Genomic DNA, 15345 nt, shown 5'->3' with positions numbered 1-15345 from the left:
GGACAAATGTTCTGTCCACTGAGGTTTAGGACACAAGATGAAACCAAAGACCCCAGAGAACGGCTTTAATGGGACCCGGAGTCTCTCCTGGGACAAAGACACAATTTTCATATTTCCATAAACAGAGTCCACTGCATCTAACGGAAGAGTCATGAGAATTTCTTAAACCAACGGTTACAGATTATGTTTATAAAGGTTTGGAAAGATTATTTCTGCTTTGTGATGTTTTTAATCCTCTTATTTTTGTTTCTGGACCTTTTTATGTAAAGTAGGTCTATTTGTACTTATAATGTATCTGATCATCATTGATAAAAATGTCAAACCAAGCTGCTTTATCAGCATTAAACCTCAATATCACAGACTTTAACTTTTTAAGGAACTCAGTGTCTCCATCAGTCCATATTTTCCACTGGATGAGTGTGGAAAGTCTGCAGTGAGAAACCTGTAGGAATTCTTAAAACAAGCAAAATGATCTGCCAATGGGGTATGAAAAATAATCTTGTTTCTGTCTGAATTAAGATTATTTTTCTTACTGTCAGGGTTCTGCCCTTGTAGCGTTGTCTGTGTTGTCTCTGTTTAATGTATCTATGTTTGTGTTGTGCTTAAACACATGGCTGTGTCTTGTTTGTGTTTGCCATGTGCTCCTCTGTCCCTTATATAGCTCCTTGTTTCCCGGTACCACGCCCCCTTGTTTAGTTGAGTCCTTGTCTGAGTGTGCTCACCTGTTCCTCATGTTCTTAGCTCCCTTTATATGTTTGCTCTTTCCCTCTTGTGTTTGCCAGTTCGTTAAATGTTGTACCTCTGAGTACTACTGTGTCTCAGTATGGTTTATCTTAAGTCTTTAGTGTTTTGTTGTAAAGGTTTGTTAGTGCTCTGGTTACTGCCATTGGCTCTGTCTGTCTTGTTCCCTGTTCCAGTCCTGTCCAGCAAGCAGCCCTGTTCTGAGCCTGAGATACCTGAGCTAGTGATGGCAAAATGAGGCTTCCTGAACCACTGAGACCTCGCAGCCCATTGCTTCAGCCAAAGGTTCATTACTCGAAGCTTCATTCAGCATTGCTCACTAGTGACACCTAGCTACTGTGCAAAGAAATAGCAGACAAATTAATTCATTCTGAACCAGTGTCGCGCCCCTCTCCCCTTCCTCCCTCTTCAATTTTATAAAAAATATATTTTTTATAAAAAAAATTTATATTTTATAAAAATACTTTTATAAATAAAAATATTTATTTGTAATGTAAATATACAAAAATATTTATATTTATTTGTATATTTATATTTAAATGTACATTTTATAAAATAATTTTATTCCGCCCCGCCCACTTTTACTTCTGTCCAGTACTTCCGTTGTAAACCACCTTCCGGTTTAGCGGATCCTCATTCAATTGATTCAATTTCGAGGAGAACTGCAGAGAAGTCTCACTGATAAAAATGTCACATATAAGGTAAGCTAATTTGTGCCAAATGTGCTATGTACGTGTGTACCAACAGCACAGCAATGCACTGTTTCTCGGGGAAATTTTTAAACGACTTTTAGGTGTTTATATGACCCGTATGCCTGTCTGATCGCAGCCTTAAGTACATTTCTTTCTTTATGTGAAGAATATTCAAATCATAATAAAAATTATATATTTTTGTCTTTTATCAGCAGTTTCTCGGCAGGAGAATGTCCTAATGTAATTTATATTTTCAAAAAAATTGAAAAGTGTTCTATCAAACGATACCTACCCAGAGATAGCATGTAACCATTGAAACACTGTTGAGTCAGTGTTGATGCGTCAACGCTGATTACATTGAAATTACGTTAGAAAGTGATGTTGCTTTAGCATCACTCTTGCACCCTCAGTTAATATTGAAATAATGTTCAGATTTCACCCACAAATCAATAGTGTTAATATTGCTTCAACATTAAAAAGTAATGTTGTTTCAACGTCACTTTTGCACCCTCGGGTAATATTGAAATAATGTTCAGATTTCAACCACAAATCAATGGTGTTAATATTGCTTCAACATTACAAAGTGATGTTGTTTTTGCATCACTCTTGCACCCTCAGTTAATGGTGAAGCAATGTTGAGATTTCAACCAAAAAATCAACGGTAATAGTATTGATTCAACATTACAAAGTGATAATTTATCAACATCACTTTTGCACCCTCAGTTAATGTTGAAACTGTTGAACAAAAAATCAATAATGTTACTGAATCAACATTACACTATGATTGATTCTACATCACCGATGCTGAATCAATACTGAAATTAACAAAAATAATCAATGGTAATATTGAATCAATATTACACTATGATGCTGAATCTACATCACTGCTGTTGAATCAACACTGAAATTAACTCAAATAAATCGATGGTAATATTGTTGAATCAACGTTACACTATGATGTTGAATCTACACTGAAATTAACAGAAATAATCTTTGGTAATATGGTTTGATCAATGTTACAATGTGATGTTGATTCTAAATACATTTTGTTGAAACACTGAAAATACAACTGAAAAGGAATGTCAAACAATGCTGCCATCTGATGTAGCAAGTTAATGTTGAAACAACATTAATATTTCAACTACACTTCAATGATGCGTCAACAAATTCCTGACCATTTAAAAATTTGGCAAAAACCTTTTAAAATATAAATGACACCTTTCCAGCAGTTGAGTTAATTTATTTTATTCAATCAATCAATGACAAAAATATATTAAAAGATCATTCTTTAAAAAAAGAAACCTTTAAAAATAAAATTGTCTTCAGAAGTCTGATGTTAGCTAATCAAGGTCATTAGGATCAATGAACACTTCCAGGCAGGTGTTGGAGCTAAACTCTTCATGAAGAGGAACAAACACCTCTGAGCTGTAGCCATTAACTATATCTCTGTATATTTCTGTGAAACTACATAGCACTCAATTAACAAGTTTATCTTGTAGAATAAAAGAGCTTAGGTTTTTTCAATGACAAATTCTTTAAAGGGATAGTTCAGCCTGAAATGAAAATTCTGTCATCATTTACTCACCCACAAGTTGTTCCAAACCTGTATGAGTTTCTTTCTTCTGTTGAACACAAAAGAAGATATTTTAAAGAATGTTGGTAACCAGAAAGTTGACGGTGGCCATTGATTTCCATAGTAGAAAAATACCATGGAAGTCAATGGCTACCATCAACTGTCTGGATGCCAACATTCTTCACTCTATCTTCTTTTGTGTTCAACAGAAGAAAGAAACTCATACAGGTTTGGAACAACTTGAGGGTGAGTAAATGATGACAGAATTTTCATTTCAGGCTGATCTATCCCTTTGAAGCTGCAGATTCACCTTATGTAGACCTTAATCTCTTTAAATATGACAAAATAGCCATGTCAGTCACTTTCTTAATAAACAAGATGTTTTTGTTATTGTGTTTCAGTGAAAACAAGCTAAACTGAATGGAAATCAGTTACATTTCTCAAATTTATTACAGATTCAGGAATATGAATGAATGATTACCTGATTAAGCAGTGATGAGGCACAGGATATCATCAAGTCCCAGGTCAGGTGATTATGCTGTCGACAACAACTCGGTGTATAATCATTGTCAGCATTATCAGGAGGGTGCTTCTTTTTTTTCTTTTTTTTTCTTGTCCATCTTTGTCGGCCTTCATTCCTACTAAAGGAGCAATGTGCTCTGCATGCAAGCACTGACGGATGCAAGACATGGGCTATGTTTGCAGTGTGACTTTCTTGCTCATGGTCTGTACTTCAAGAAATGTGTTAAATGACGTTAGAACTTTATTCAGGAAATTCGTGATAAACTTTACTAAAGCAATGTGCATTAAGTATGTAGATGCACCATTGTTTGAAACTGTGCTAGAGAAGTCATGTAAGTATGTCAGGTGCTTCAACAAACAAGACTTCTGTATAGGATGCACCTATGTTTTCTCTCTAATGAGGAAGAGTTACACTACTGAGAAGTGCGCATGCAAAACCAAAATGGGCGTTTACCAATCAGTGGCCAATTTCAAACTACAGTAAATGTTTTTCAACCATTTTTCAACAGACTTGCTACACCACCCCACCCCTAAACCAAGCCCCCAGTGGATTAGAGCAAATCAGGTAAAGCGGTTGAAAATGCCCATTGTGGTTTGAAAACACCCCACTGATAGAGAAACACCCACTAGTGTTCTGCAGAGATGCATGCCTGAATGATCTTGTGCTCATCAACTACAAATCACTGTTAGTTCAATGTCACGGTCTCCACCCATGTGTGCTGTTGGCTTTCATCAAAATTTCAATGCTGATCCAACACACTGAAAATGTCCATCTCAACCAAAATTATGGTTTGGATCAAAACTCAACATTGTATCAATGTCCCCATGCTATCTGTGCGATTTATTTCAACACTTTACTTACTTTGAAAATAAATGTATTTTAGTAGATTTAGTAACAATAAATAAAATGCAAGTAAAAAGCATGCTAAAAGCAGAAATACATTATATGCACCATTGTTTGAAACTCAGAGAGTTCATGCATGTCAAACACACAAGACTTCCATATAGGACGCACCTTGTGTTTTCTCTCTAATAAGGAAGCATTAATTAACTACTGAGAAGCCCACATGCAAAACCAAAATGGGCGTATACCAATTAGTGCCAATTTTCAAACTACAATTGGTGTTTTTCAAGCATTTTTCAAAAGACTTGCTAAAATCATGAGGGCCCACCCCTAAACCAAACCCCCAGTGTATTAGAGCAAATGAGGTAACACCATTGAAAGTGCCCATCATGAACTGAAACACCCCTCTGATTGGGAAACACCCAGTAGTGTTTTGCACAGATACATGCCTGCAAGATCTTGTGCTCATAAACTAAGACTCACTGTTAGTTCAATGTCACTGTCTTCACCCATGTGTGCTGTTCCCTTTCATCAAAATTTCAATGCTGATCCAACACACTTTAAACACTGAAGTTTTGATGTCAACCAAAATGATGATTTGGATCAAAACTCAACATTGAATCAATGTTACTATGCTGTCTGGGTACCTTTTGACTCTCCTTGTTATAGTTTTGGAGTTATGAGTCTTTAGTTTTGTGTGTGTCACTCAGACAAAACAACTCTAAAAATGCCTTTATGTTTTTGCTGTTAGATCATAATTGCTGTTCCCTTCTGAAGTTTTATTACCATTTATAGAATTAAACTGAACAAAAACAAATGAATTGCAAAATGTCTGTATAAAGTTTTGAATTATCACTATCCATCCCTTATTTAGTTTGATTTTTTTAATTATCAATTACTGAGTAACAAAAATGCTTGCATTGTGTTCCCTTTCTAACCAAATGTTATTGTTTGATTGTAATCATAATGCAAAACCTGATACTTATCTAACAAAAATATCTAAACCTTGAAAAAAAGTAGTCTTTTAGAATGTCTAAATATATATCTAAATAAAATAAAAACTAATAAAATGGGGAAATCATGTCTAAAAAACAAAACAAACAAAAAAACAATGCGAATCAAAAAGCCTCTCTATGTATTTATCCAGGATCTACAGTACAGCCTACAGGCGGTTACACGACATTACACAAGTTTTTATTTTGTAACGCCACTGGATGGCGCTTTTCTCACTTCAAAAACTCTATTTTAATGAGAAATGTTGCATTTATTGAAAATAATAATAATAATAAAATAAAACAAAAAATATAATTCTAATGGAAAAAATAGCTCATAAAAATTGTATAATTATTGCATAGTGCCATTAGCCTGGACAGGGCAGGCCTTGGGGGGCTGCGGGCCCCTGGGCTTGAGTTTATGTTTGGGCTCTACTTACGCAACAAACATCATTATGGAGTATAGCACAAATTACACAAACATTTAAATATGCTTTGAGTTTCCTAGAACAATTATGCAATATGCCTATAGTCAAAGTTTAGTGGTAGGCTAATGTTAAATAGTTATTAAAATTATTATACAATATAATGCAGGATGTGCTCTATCGGTTGAGAGAAGATCAAAACTCTAATAATAAAGCCAAGAGATGAACAGTATTTTTAAATTCATTGTCATATCGGTGTCCTCTTATGTCAGATTCTTAAATTTAGTCAACAAATTCAATCAGAACAAAAGACAAGATTATTACCAAATAAAAGGAAGTCAGTTATAATTGTAATTGCATAAATTATGTTAAGAGATGCATGTTTTACAGTTTTTTTTATTCGCTTTGCTACTATTTTCACAAGTAAGGTGTATATTTTCATAACTCTTAGTGCTAATATTACAACAGATCATCAAAAGTGCACTTTTATCAAACATTTCATCATGTTTCCAATTGTGTAGTTCAATACTCAAAATCACAGAGTATCATTTTCACAACACAAAATAACTGTTTCATCTATATAAATGATTCATTCACAGTAGCCGCCATTACTCAAACTTTTGATTTGCATCTCTTCTTGTTCAGTTTAATACATTTGTCTATTATTTAATCCAACTGATCTTAATGATTAATCAATGAATCATTTCCTATAGATTTCTATAGATACAGATTCTATAGATATAGTTTGAATTTTGTTTGCAATTTCTGATACAGATAACCAAATGTCATGAATTATTTTTACATTTTAAGTGATTTTTCTCAGATTATGACCACTATGTTCAAAGTGTGTGTGTGTGTGTGTGTGTGTGTGTGTGTGTGTGTGTGTGTGTGTGTGTGTGTGTGTGTGTGTGTGTGTGTGTGTGTGTGTGTGTGTCCTGGTAAACTCTACATTATGGGGACAAAATGTCTCTACAAAGATGGCAATATCTGAAATCCTTGTCCTTGTAGGGACATATACTGTAGGATAACATGAGGAAAACATATTATAAATCATACTACTGTAAGTGATGTTTGTTGAAAATGTCAAAATCCAGAAAAATCCATTTTTGTAATGAGTATATAATACAAATAGATTTGCAATTAGTGAACAAAGCAGGATAGAGTAAAGGAGAGGAAACAGGCAATGACAGAATAACATCAGATTGATCAGAGATGCATCAGAAGAAGGGGGACAGGTGGCATCAAATATAGTACATTATGTGATACTGTAAACTGATTCCCATGGTAGAGACTGTCACATTACTGTAACTCACCCTTCATCTGTAAAGGTCAACTACAGTATACAGTCATATGGCACAGTGAAAACATTTACTGTATTGCCAGCAAACTCTGTTCTAGCACAAAACCTCATGACAGTTTCATAACTTCATCACAGCTTTTGATAACACACTAGATAGACACTATTACAAACACTGAGAAAACATGAGAAAAAGGTGAATAAAGACTGAGAGTCAATGTTCAGAAATGACTAATTATAAATATGTTTTGAACAATGTTGTATAGCTGTGCTTTCCTGTGTTCATAGTCAAACTCAAAAATTTGTTTATTTTTAATTATTAAAAAATGGCATTATTTTATATGAAAAAGTAAATAATTGTATTTTAGTTTGTCTTGTATATTTGTTTGATTAGATCAGATAGCATTTTAATCTGTCATATGGTCATAATGGGGCATGTTGTCACATTTCACTTCCATTTGTTTGGGGTATATCAAGAAAAAAGTATATACTGTATTATTAAAACAAAACCATATAATTGTACTTGACATGTGTGAAATTAATGTGGGGAAAAATAAATACTCTGAACCATAAGTAGATTTACACAAACTGAGAAAGTCAAAATGCGTTACTTTACTCCTACAGCGCACATCTATAGTTTTAGCCTGATCTGAGGAAAACTTATAAGGAATTTCAGAGTACATGTTGTGTAATATCTGTGTGGTATTTTATTTCAATTTATTTTCACATTTTATTGCACTTCACTGTGTAAATTACTAAATTACTGTAAACATTAATGACACGTTATATATTTATTATTTTAATCATTCCTCTGTAATAGTTAATAATTGTTTATTTTTGTGCATTATATAGTCTATTATAAAACATTTATTCCAATAAAGTAGTTTGAAGTTAAACCAACTACATACAGTACATTGGCAATCTCTGTATCCCATATTATGCAAGCCAACTCAAAAAAACAAACTCATAACAGTGATAACTTTTATTTCAAAACAAAGATGATAATTGTGTAAAAGAAATATGTACACATACAGATAATCACATATCTGTACATCAACAGACACACACACACACACACACACACTTCAAATCTACTCTATTCCCCTCCATCATTGAAAAAACAATCAACGAGCAACAGCCCTCAACCTCCTTATCGAAATAAAGTCCACGCAGGACTCCCCTTCGGCCATCTCCCATAGGTGGACAGTCCTTGTATATTGCAGTGCAGTGCAAGAGTCAATGACACCAGGAACTCCTGCTTATATTGTCTGGTAATGCACTCCAGTTTACAACACCTAATTTAGATAATATACAGAACAGACAATATTGATTCAATTTGAAGAAAGGCATTAACATAATACAGAGTCATACAAGGCATTTCTTTTTTAAATATTTTAAACATATTATAGGAAGATGTTGACAAATATATGTTTGAGTGTTATTGGCTTTGTCTGTAAAGAAGACTTTGTTTATGAACAACATAAATTAGTCAAACTATTTTCTCCCAATAGAAGAATAGAGGAATCATCCTGACAAAGATTAATCTGATAGAAACATCAGTCATGATTCACAGAATACAGGGACAAATGTAAATGTGTGAATACAGGAGGAGCTCTGACATCACTGTAGTTCAGAGAGATTCAGAGAAAGTGAAACTAACTTGATCAACAACAATATGGACTCCTGAAACGATCAACCTCTTTAAACTACAGAATATTTATTGATCCGTTCAAAGAGTCTTGTGGACACATCTGATCCTCACAGGTAAGAGATAGAAATATAAGAGAGATTATGCTGAACAGGTTTCTAATGGAAGTGATCTGGTTTAGTAGGTTTATGTTGAACTGGAATAAGTTGAACAGAACCAGGTTTAAGCATATATAATACTCAACTATTTTAGTTGTTTACTGCACTGAAATGGTATCAGAATTGTATTAAAAGTGTGTCATTTGATTGGTTGTCAAGCAAAGTTTGGCGTTTCTGTTATTTTGTCACACGACAGAAAGACTAAAGAAACAGGAAGTAAATGACCTGCAGATTCACTGAACACAAACCTGCTAAACTGAAGATGAAAATCACATTTATAATTAACAAGATTAAAACTACACTTAGTCATACAAACTACACTTGATCACACAATATGGCTGTTTATTTTGTGGAGATATATATTTGCAAGTATATGACCTACTTTGCACTTGCTGTTTGTGATCTAAACAGACCATAGTTCAGATTGTTCAGTGAGTTTGAGTCATTCACTGTATGAGGAGTGATTGTTTCCCTCACTATCAATGAATTTTTTAAACTTTAACATACATTTTTATTAATTGGTCATGAGATAATATGAAGTAACCCCAAATCTGACTTTTGAGGCGAGATTTTATTTAAACCTGAGTGACCAAATACAGTGTGTAAAACAAATACATATTTCAAGGAGCAAATGGGATTAGATCAGTCTTTTCAGTCTATTGGTCATAATTTTTATATTGTAAAATACAATATGTTTTTTAATGTCCTAGAGGGAAAGAACAATGGCAGAATCTTCACCAACAAGAACAAGAAAAACCAGGAGACGGAGTTATGAGGATACACGTCCATGTAAGTAAATTAAAAAAATAATAACTTAGCTCATGAATGACTTTATTCTCATATGGTGATATTTATATTTAAAATACAGTTCAGGAATCAAATCAAATCACATCAAACTTTATTCATTTAAAACAACCAAAATGGACCAAAGGGCTGTACAGAAAAAATAAAGAAAAAACATAAAATACATACTTTATGTAAAGCATATAATGCAGATAAAACAAATCAAGAGACAAAAAAATATGAAAAAATAAACATAGCCTACCAAAAAAACTGTAAAAAATTAAATAAACAAAATATGACCGTCAGGTGTCAAAGGCCAAGGAGAATGGTTTTAAGAAGTGATTTAAAAGCAGAGAGTGAAGAGGCTTGTCTAATAGGCAGAGGCAGATCATTCCTCAGTTTAGGAGCTGCACAGCAAAAGCACGGTCCGTGTTGTTTTGGGCACATTCAGGAGCAGTTGATCAGCTGACCTGAGAGAACGAGAGGGGGTGTAAGGGTGTAGCAGCTCCCAAATGTAGGGTGGGGCAAGACCATTTAGAGATGTAAAAGCAAATAAAATAACTTTAAATTGGATCCTAAAATGTACTCTCTAAAAAGTTTAACTATGATTTACTCAATTTTTGGGTGAAACATTTTTACAATCAAAAACACTGAGTAAATTTTAAAGCTGTGAAATCAATTAAATATAGCCTACTGTTACTGAAAGACACTGCGAGCGGCTGACTCCATAACCTGCCAATAAACAAACAATGCACAGTTCCGGACATTTTATCGTCCAAATGTATTATAATCATTATAATTAGGAATAAAGTTGTGTGTTTTATGCAAGGCGTTTCAATCACACGAAAAGACAGACGCGACTCTCGGTTAGGTGTCACATTACGAGGGCGGGGGAGGGGTACATTGTTTTAATTGAGTAAACTTACTCCATTTCTTAAGAGTGTGTTAAATATATTATTAATATTGATTTGAATTAAGTAATATTTTTGTTTCTTGAAACAGATCAGTTTAATTCTCCATTCTCAAATATTTTGATAGAAATTTCACAAATATATTAAGTGTATTATAAATAAATAATTGGTTTTGTCAAATACTAAATTCTTTTAGTGAAAAAAACTTAAATATAACTGTAAATTTTAGATAAAATTAACTCTTGGATTTTTAGTCAATTATTTTGGTATGTTTAACTCCAAACAATCAAGTAAATAAGTTAAAGTTAAGTTAATAAAGTTTAATATTACTGTAATATTTACTAAGCCACAGAATTATTTTTTAGAGTATATGGGCAGCCAGTGAAGTGAGGCTAACATGGGCGAAATGTGCTCGTTTTTATGTGTTCCAGTTAAAAGATGCGCTGCAGCGTATTGTACCATCTGGAGATGGGCCACAGAAGACCCACTAACCCCCACATACAGTGCATTACAGTAATCTAGCCGATTGGTAACAAAGGCGTGAATTACTCTCAAAATGTTGCCTTAGAAGATATGGCTTTATTTTGGCCAGCTGCCTCAACTGAAAAAAGCTTGATTTATCGACTGCCCTGATCTGACTGTCGAGCTTAAGGTCAGAATCAGTTTTAACCCCTAGATAGGATAGGTAATTATTGGCTTGGAGTCAACAGGAGGGGTCCCATCGGTGTCACCAAAAACCATCACTTCTGTCTTTTGTGCATTGAAACTTAAAAATGTAAGAGTCATGCAGGCCTTTATATCTTCAAGACGCTCGAGTAGCGATCTAACAGTGTCATTCTTTGGCTATCATCCGCGTAACAGTGGAATGACATGCCATGCTTCCTGATTATTGAACAAAGCAGAAACAAATAAAGAGAAAAGAGAAGAGGGCCTGAAACTGAAGGAATGTACAGTACTACTTCACATTAGGGTTCTGATCAGCTTGTCTGGGTTCATTTTGCAGTTATGACCAGCTTGTACATGATCTCATATATATTTGAGAAATTTAATTTCGTAAGAGTTGCTCTTTACATTCAACCAACTTCATGAGGGGAATCATGAGATTATTTTAAAACTTTTTCCTTCTCTATCTGCTCTAATCATCAGTATAATAAAATCATCACCATAATCATCATAATTTCAATAATTTACACAGCAGCCCTTCAAACAAAATGTCTTTAAGATCATGAGAAACTTTAATTCAGTGTTTAAAGTGTCTCCAAACTTTAGACTAGTAGTGCAGGTGATTTATCTTCATCATTTCTCTCTCCAGCGATGTCTTCCTCCAGCGGTCCACTGACTGAGGAGCTTCAGTGCTCTATATGTCTGGACGTGTTCACTGATCCAGTCACCACTCCATGTGGACACAACTTCTGCAAGACCTGTCTGAATAAGTGCTGGGACAACAGCCAGACCTGCAACTGTCCATATTGTAAAGAAACATTCAAGCACAGACCTGATCTCAAGATTAACACCACACTCCGAGAGCTCGTAGATCACTATAAAAAGAAAAGTCCTGAGAAAAAAGCTGAAGTTCTGAAAAAAGCTGAAGTTCTGAAAAAAGCTGAAGTTCTGTGTGACTTCTGTGAGGAAAGAAAGCTGAAAGCCCTGAAGTCGTGTCTGGTGTGTCAGAGCTCTTACTGTGAAACTCACCTGGAGACTCATTTGAGAGTGGCAGGTTTAAAGAAACACAAACTGATCAATCCTGTGAGTAATCTGGAGGACTATATATGTCAGAAACATGAGAGACCTCTGGAGCTGTTCTGTAGAGATGATCAGACTATCGTGTGCCTGTCCTGCACTGACGGAGATCACAAGAACCACAACACTGTTTCTTTGGAAGAGGAGAGTGAAGAGAAGAAGGTAGAAGTTACTGACAAACTGATTTTAAATGGCTCTTATCATGAGGAATCACATGTTCTTTAATATAAATGAATCGATTATGAAAACATATTGTGTGTTGTTCTCTGTCTATAGACTCAACTGATGAAGACACAGAAAGACACACAGCAGATGATCCAGGACAGAATCAAGAAGATTCAAGACGTCAAACACTCAGCAGAAGTTAGAAAAGTGAGTATAAAATTATGTAATTGGTAACACTTTAGAATACTGTATCTTACTTACTGCATAACTAATAAGTAATTATTGAAGAACTAATAGGTAATTATTCATTAACTACTTCTTCACTACTGTTAACTACTAAGGAAGATGTGTTAACTAATCAGTATGTAATATATTTTTATGATTGTGTTAAGTAACAGTTAGTTAATCAATAAATAATGAATTCTGTCATAACTCTTGAAGAACTACTACTAATTATCTACTAATTAAGGTTCAAGAAAAATAACTAAGAAGTAACTACTAATGAACAGTCATACAAAACTAACCTCAGATTAGTTTTTATATTTTATATACAGTACTGTGTGTGTCTGTTTTCCTCAGCATAGAATGCCATTGAGTAAATTCATGTTTGAGGCAATGACTGAGGGAAACTGAAAATATAGGGAACTTATTTGTAATTCATAAATAATTATCAAATAATTCTGCAGGAATTACTTGGAACCTGGAACAGTATTCTAAAGTGAGAATATAGGGAACTCATTAGTAATTAATAACTAATTATCAAATAATTATCCAGGAATTAGGCTACTTATAACCTGAAACAGTATTCTAAAGTGAACATATAAGGAAATTAATTGGTAATTAACAAATAATTATTAGATAATTCTTCAGGAATTACTTGGAACCTGGAACAGTATTCTAAAGTGAGAATATAGGAAACTCATTAGTAATTAATACAGAATTACCACATACTTCTGACTCAAACTTACTGTAAAAAACACATTATTAAAGGTATTATCTAAACCTTTGTAAAATAGATAAGTTATCATACATTATGATACATTTTGCTAATTAAATAAAAAGTTAATAAAAAGTAATTACCTTTGTACATTTACTAAGGTAATTTTGAAAATGAATAGGCCAATAGTTTATCATTTTACTGGAGTAATATTTTATTGGGTTATCTGTACTTTTACTCAAGTACTTGATTTGTGTACTTCATCCACCACTCCACTGCTAAAATAAAACGGTTTATTGTAGTAACCACTGTGTATGACTGTTCATTAGTAGTTACTTCTTAGTTATTTTTCTTGCACATTAATTAATAGATAATTAATAATAGTTCTTCAAGAGTTATGACATAATTCATTAGTTATTGATTAACTAACTGAAACTTAACACAATCATACAATTCTATTACATACTAATTAGTTAACACATCTTCCTTAATAGTTAACAGTAGTGACTTAAGTGTTAATAAATAATTATCTATTAGTTCCTCAATAATTCCTTATTAGTTATGCAGTAAGTAAGATACAGTATTCTAAAGTGTTACCATGTAATTTAATACATTTTAATATCTATTGTTGTTTATTGAATTGTTGTATAAAATCAATTTCACACTCACAGTCACACTGTTGGTCTGAATATCGACACGTCTGTGATTTCCTGATCACTTAGTAAAGTAATAACACATCTCTCCTCAACAACACACATGATTTGAGGAATCATTCAGTGCAAACGGCCAAACGCTGCAGAATGAGGGATTTTGAAAACCGCCTAAAAACACTGAAGTATGAGAAATAATAACACTGATTCTTCTCTTAACAAACTCCACTAATAATGTGTTGATTGTCCTGGTTGATCAGAGAAACACAGAGAAGGAGAAAGCAGCCCGTGTGGAGCTCTTCACTGATCTCATCCGCTCCATTGAGAGATGTCAGACTGAACTGCTGGAGATGATGGAGGAGCAGCAGAAAGCAGCAGAGAAACAGGAGGAAGAGCTCATTGAAGAGCTGGAGCAGGAGATCACTGAGCTAAAGATGAGAAACACTGAGCTGGAGCAGCTCTCACACACTGAAGATCACCTCCACCTCCTACAGGTCAGTCAACATCTCTCTGATCAATGATAATGCAGTATATGACACCATAACACTCCCCATGCTGAAGGATTTCTCCTCTCTCCTGCTGTAGATTTACTCATCCCTGTGCAGCTCTAGAAACACCAGGAACTGGTCTGAGATCAGTGTGAAGACTGATGAGAGTCTGGAGACTCTGAGGAGAGCTCTGACTAAACTGCAGGACTCTCTACAGGAGAAACTCACGCTAACTGGTACAGCAATATCAAACACACCGTACAGATACATATATTTATCATCTTTTAATATCAGTAATGAAGAATGAGTCTGTTAAAGCTGAAATAAGAGAAGTGTGTGATCATGTGTTTGTGTCTCATTATCATCACAGTTCTTCTTGAAGAGAGCAGGTCATATTCATCTCTAATTTCAGGAAACATGCAGTAAATTCATCTTGTACTAGAAGCTTCATCACTGTAACCAGAACCTTGAGGCTTTAGTAAATCTGTCAACACTTTTAGATGAGAAACATCTAACATTAATTATTCATTATATCTGTGTCTACATTTTTTGAATGCACATCAGATCAAATTATTTAATCAAGATTTTTAAACATTTCTAAGAAAATCTAATTAATAGGCATTATGGGTTTAGAAGGTACATTTTTATTCTTTATTATATCAGGCCTGCAGCTTATACTTTAAACTCGTAAGTTTTTCTTTTTAAATCCTTTTTTTGTGCTTGTTTGCACTCCAAAAATACAGTATGATGAAAAATTGAGATGAATAACATTAGACACA

General features: G+C 34.0%; 1 protein-coding gene across 1 annotated transcript in view; it reads left to right on the top strand.

The window, feature by feature from the left end:
• Positions 1–8718: 8718 nt before the first annotated feature.
• Positions 8719–15345, top strand: part of LOC311299450 (E3 ubiquitin-protein ligase TRIM39-like) — a 35478-nt gene continuing 28851 nt past the window's right edge. Inside the window, exons 1-6 of the mRNA XM_084423022.1 lie at positions 8719–8850; positions 9603–9681; positions 11899–12488; positions 12603–12698; positions 14339–14572; positions 14664–14802. Coding sequence (XP_084279148.1) covers positions 9615–9681; positions 11899–12488; positions 12603–12698; positions 14339–14572; positions 14664–14802 — 1126 coding nt within the window. The 5' untranslated portion in view covers positions 8719–8850; positions 9603–9614. The remainder of the gene's footprint in view (positions 8851–9602; positions 9682–11898; positions 12489–12602; positions 12699–14338; positions 14573–14663; positions 14803–15345) is intronic.

This window comes from Rutilus rutilus, assembly GCF_951802725.1.
Source record: "Rutilus rutilus genome assembly, chromosome: 11".
NCBI classification, from domain to species: Eukaryota; Metazoa; Chordata; class Actinopteri; order Cypriniformes; family Leuciscidae; genus Rutilus; species Rutilus rutilus.
The sequence above is the reverse complement of the archived record's forward strand: the minus strand, read 5'-3'. Positions and strand labels throughout refer to the sequence as shown.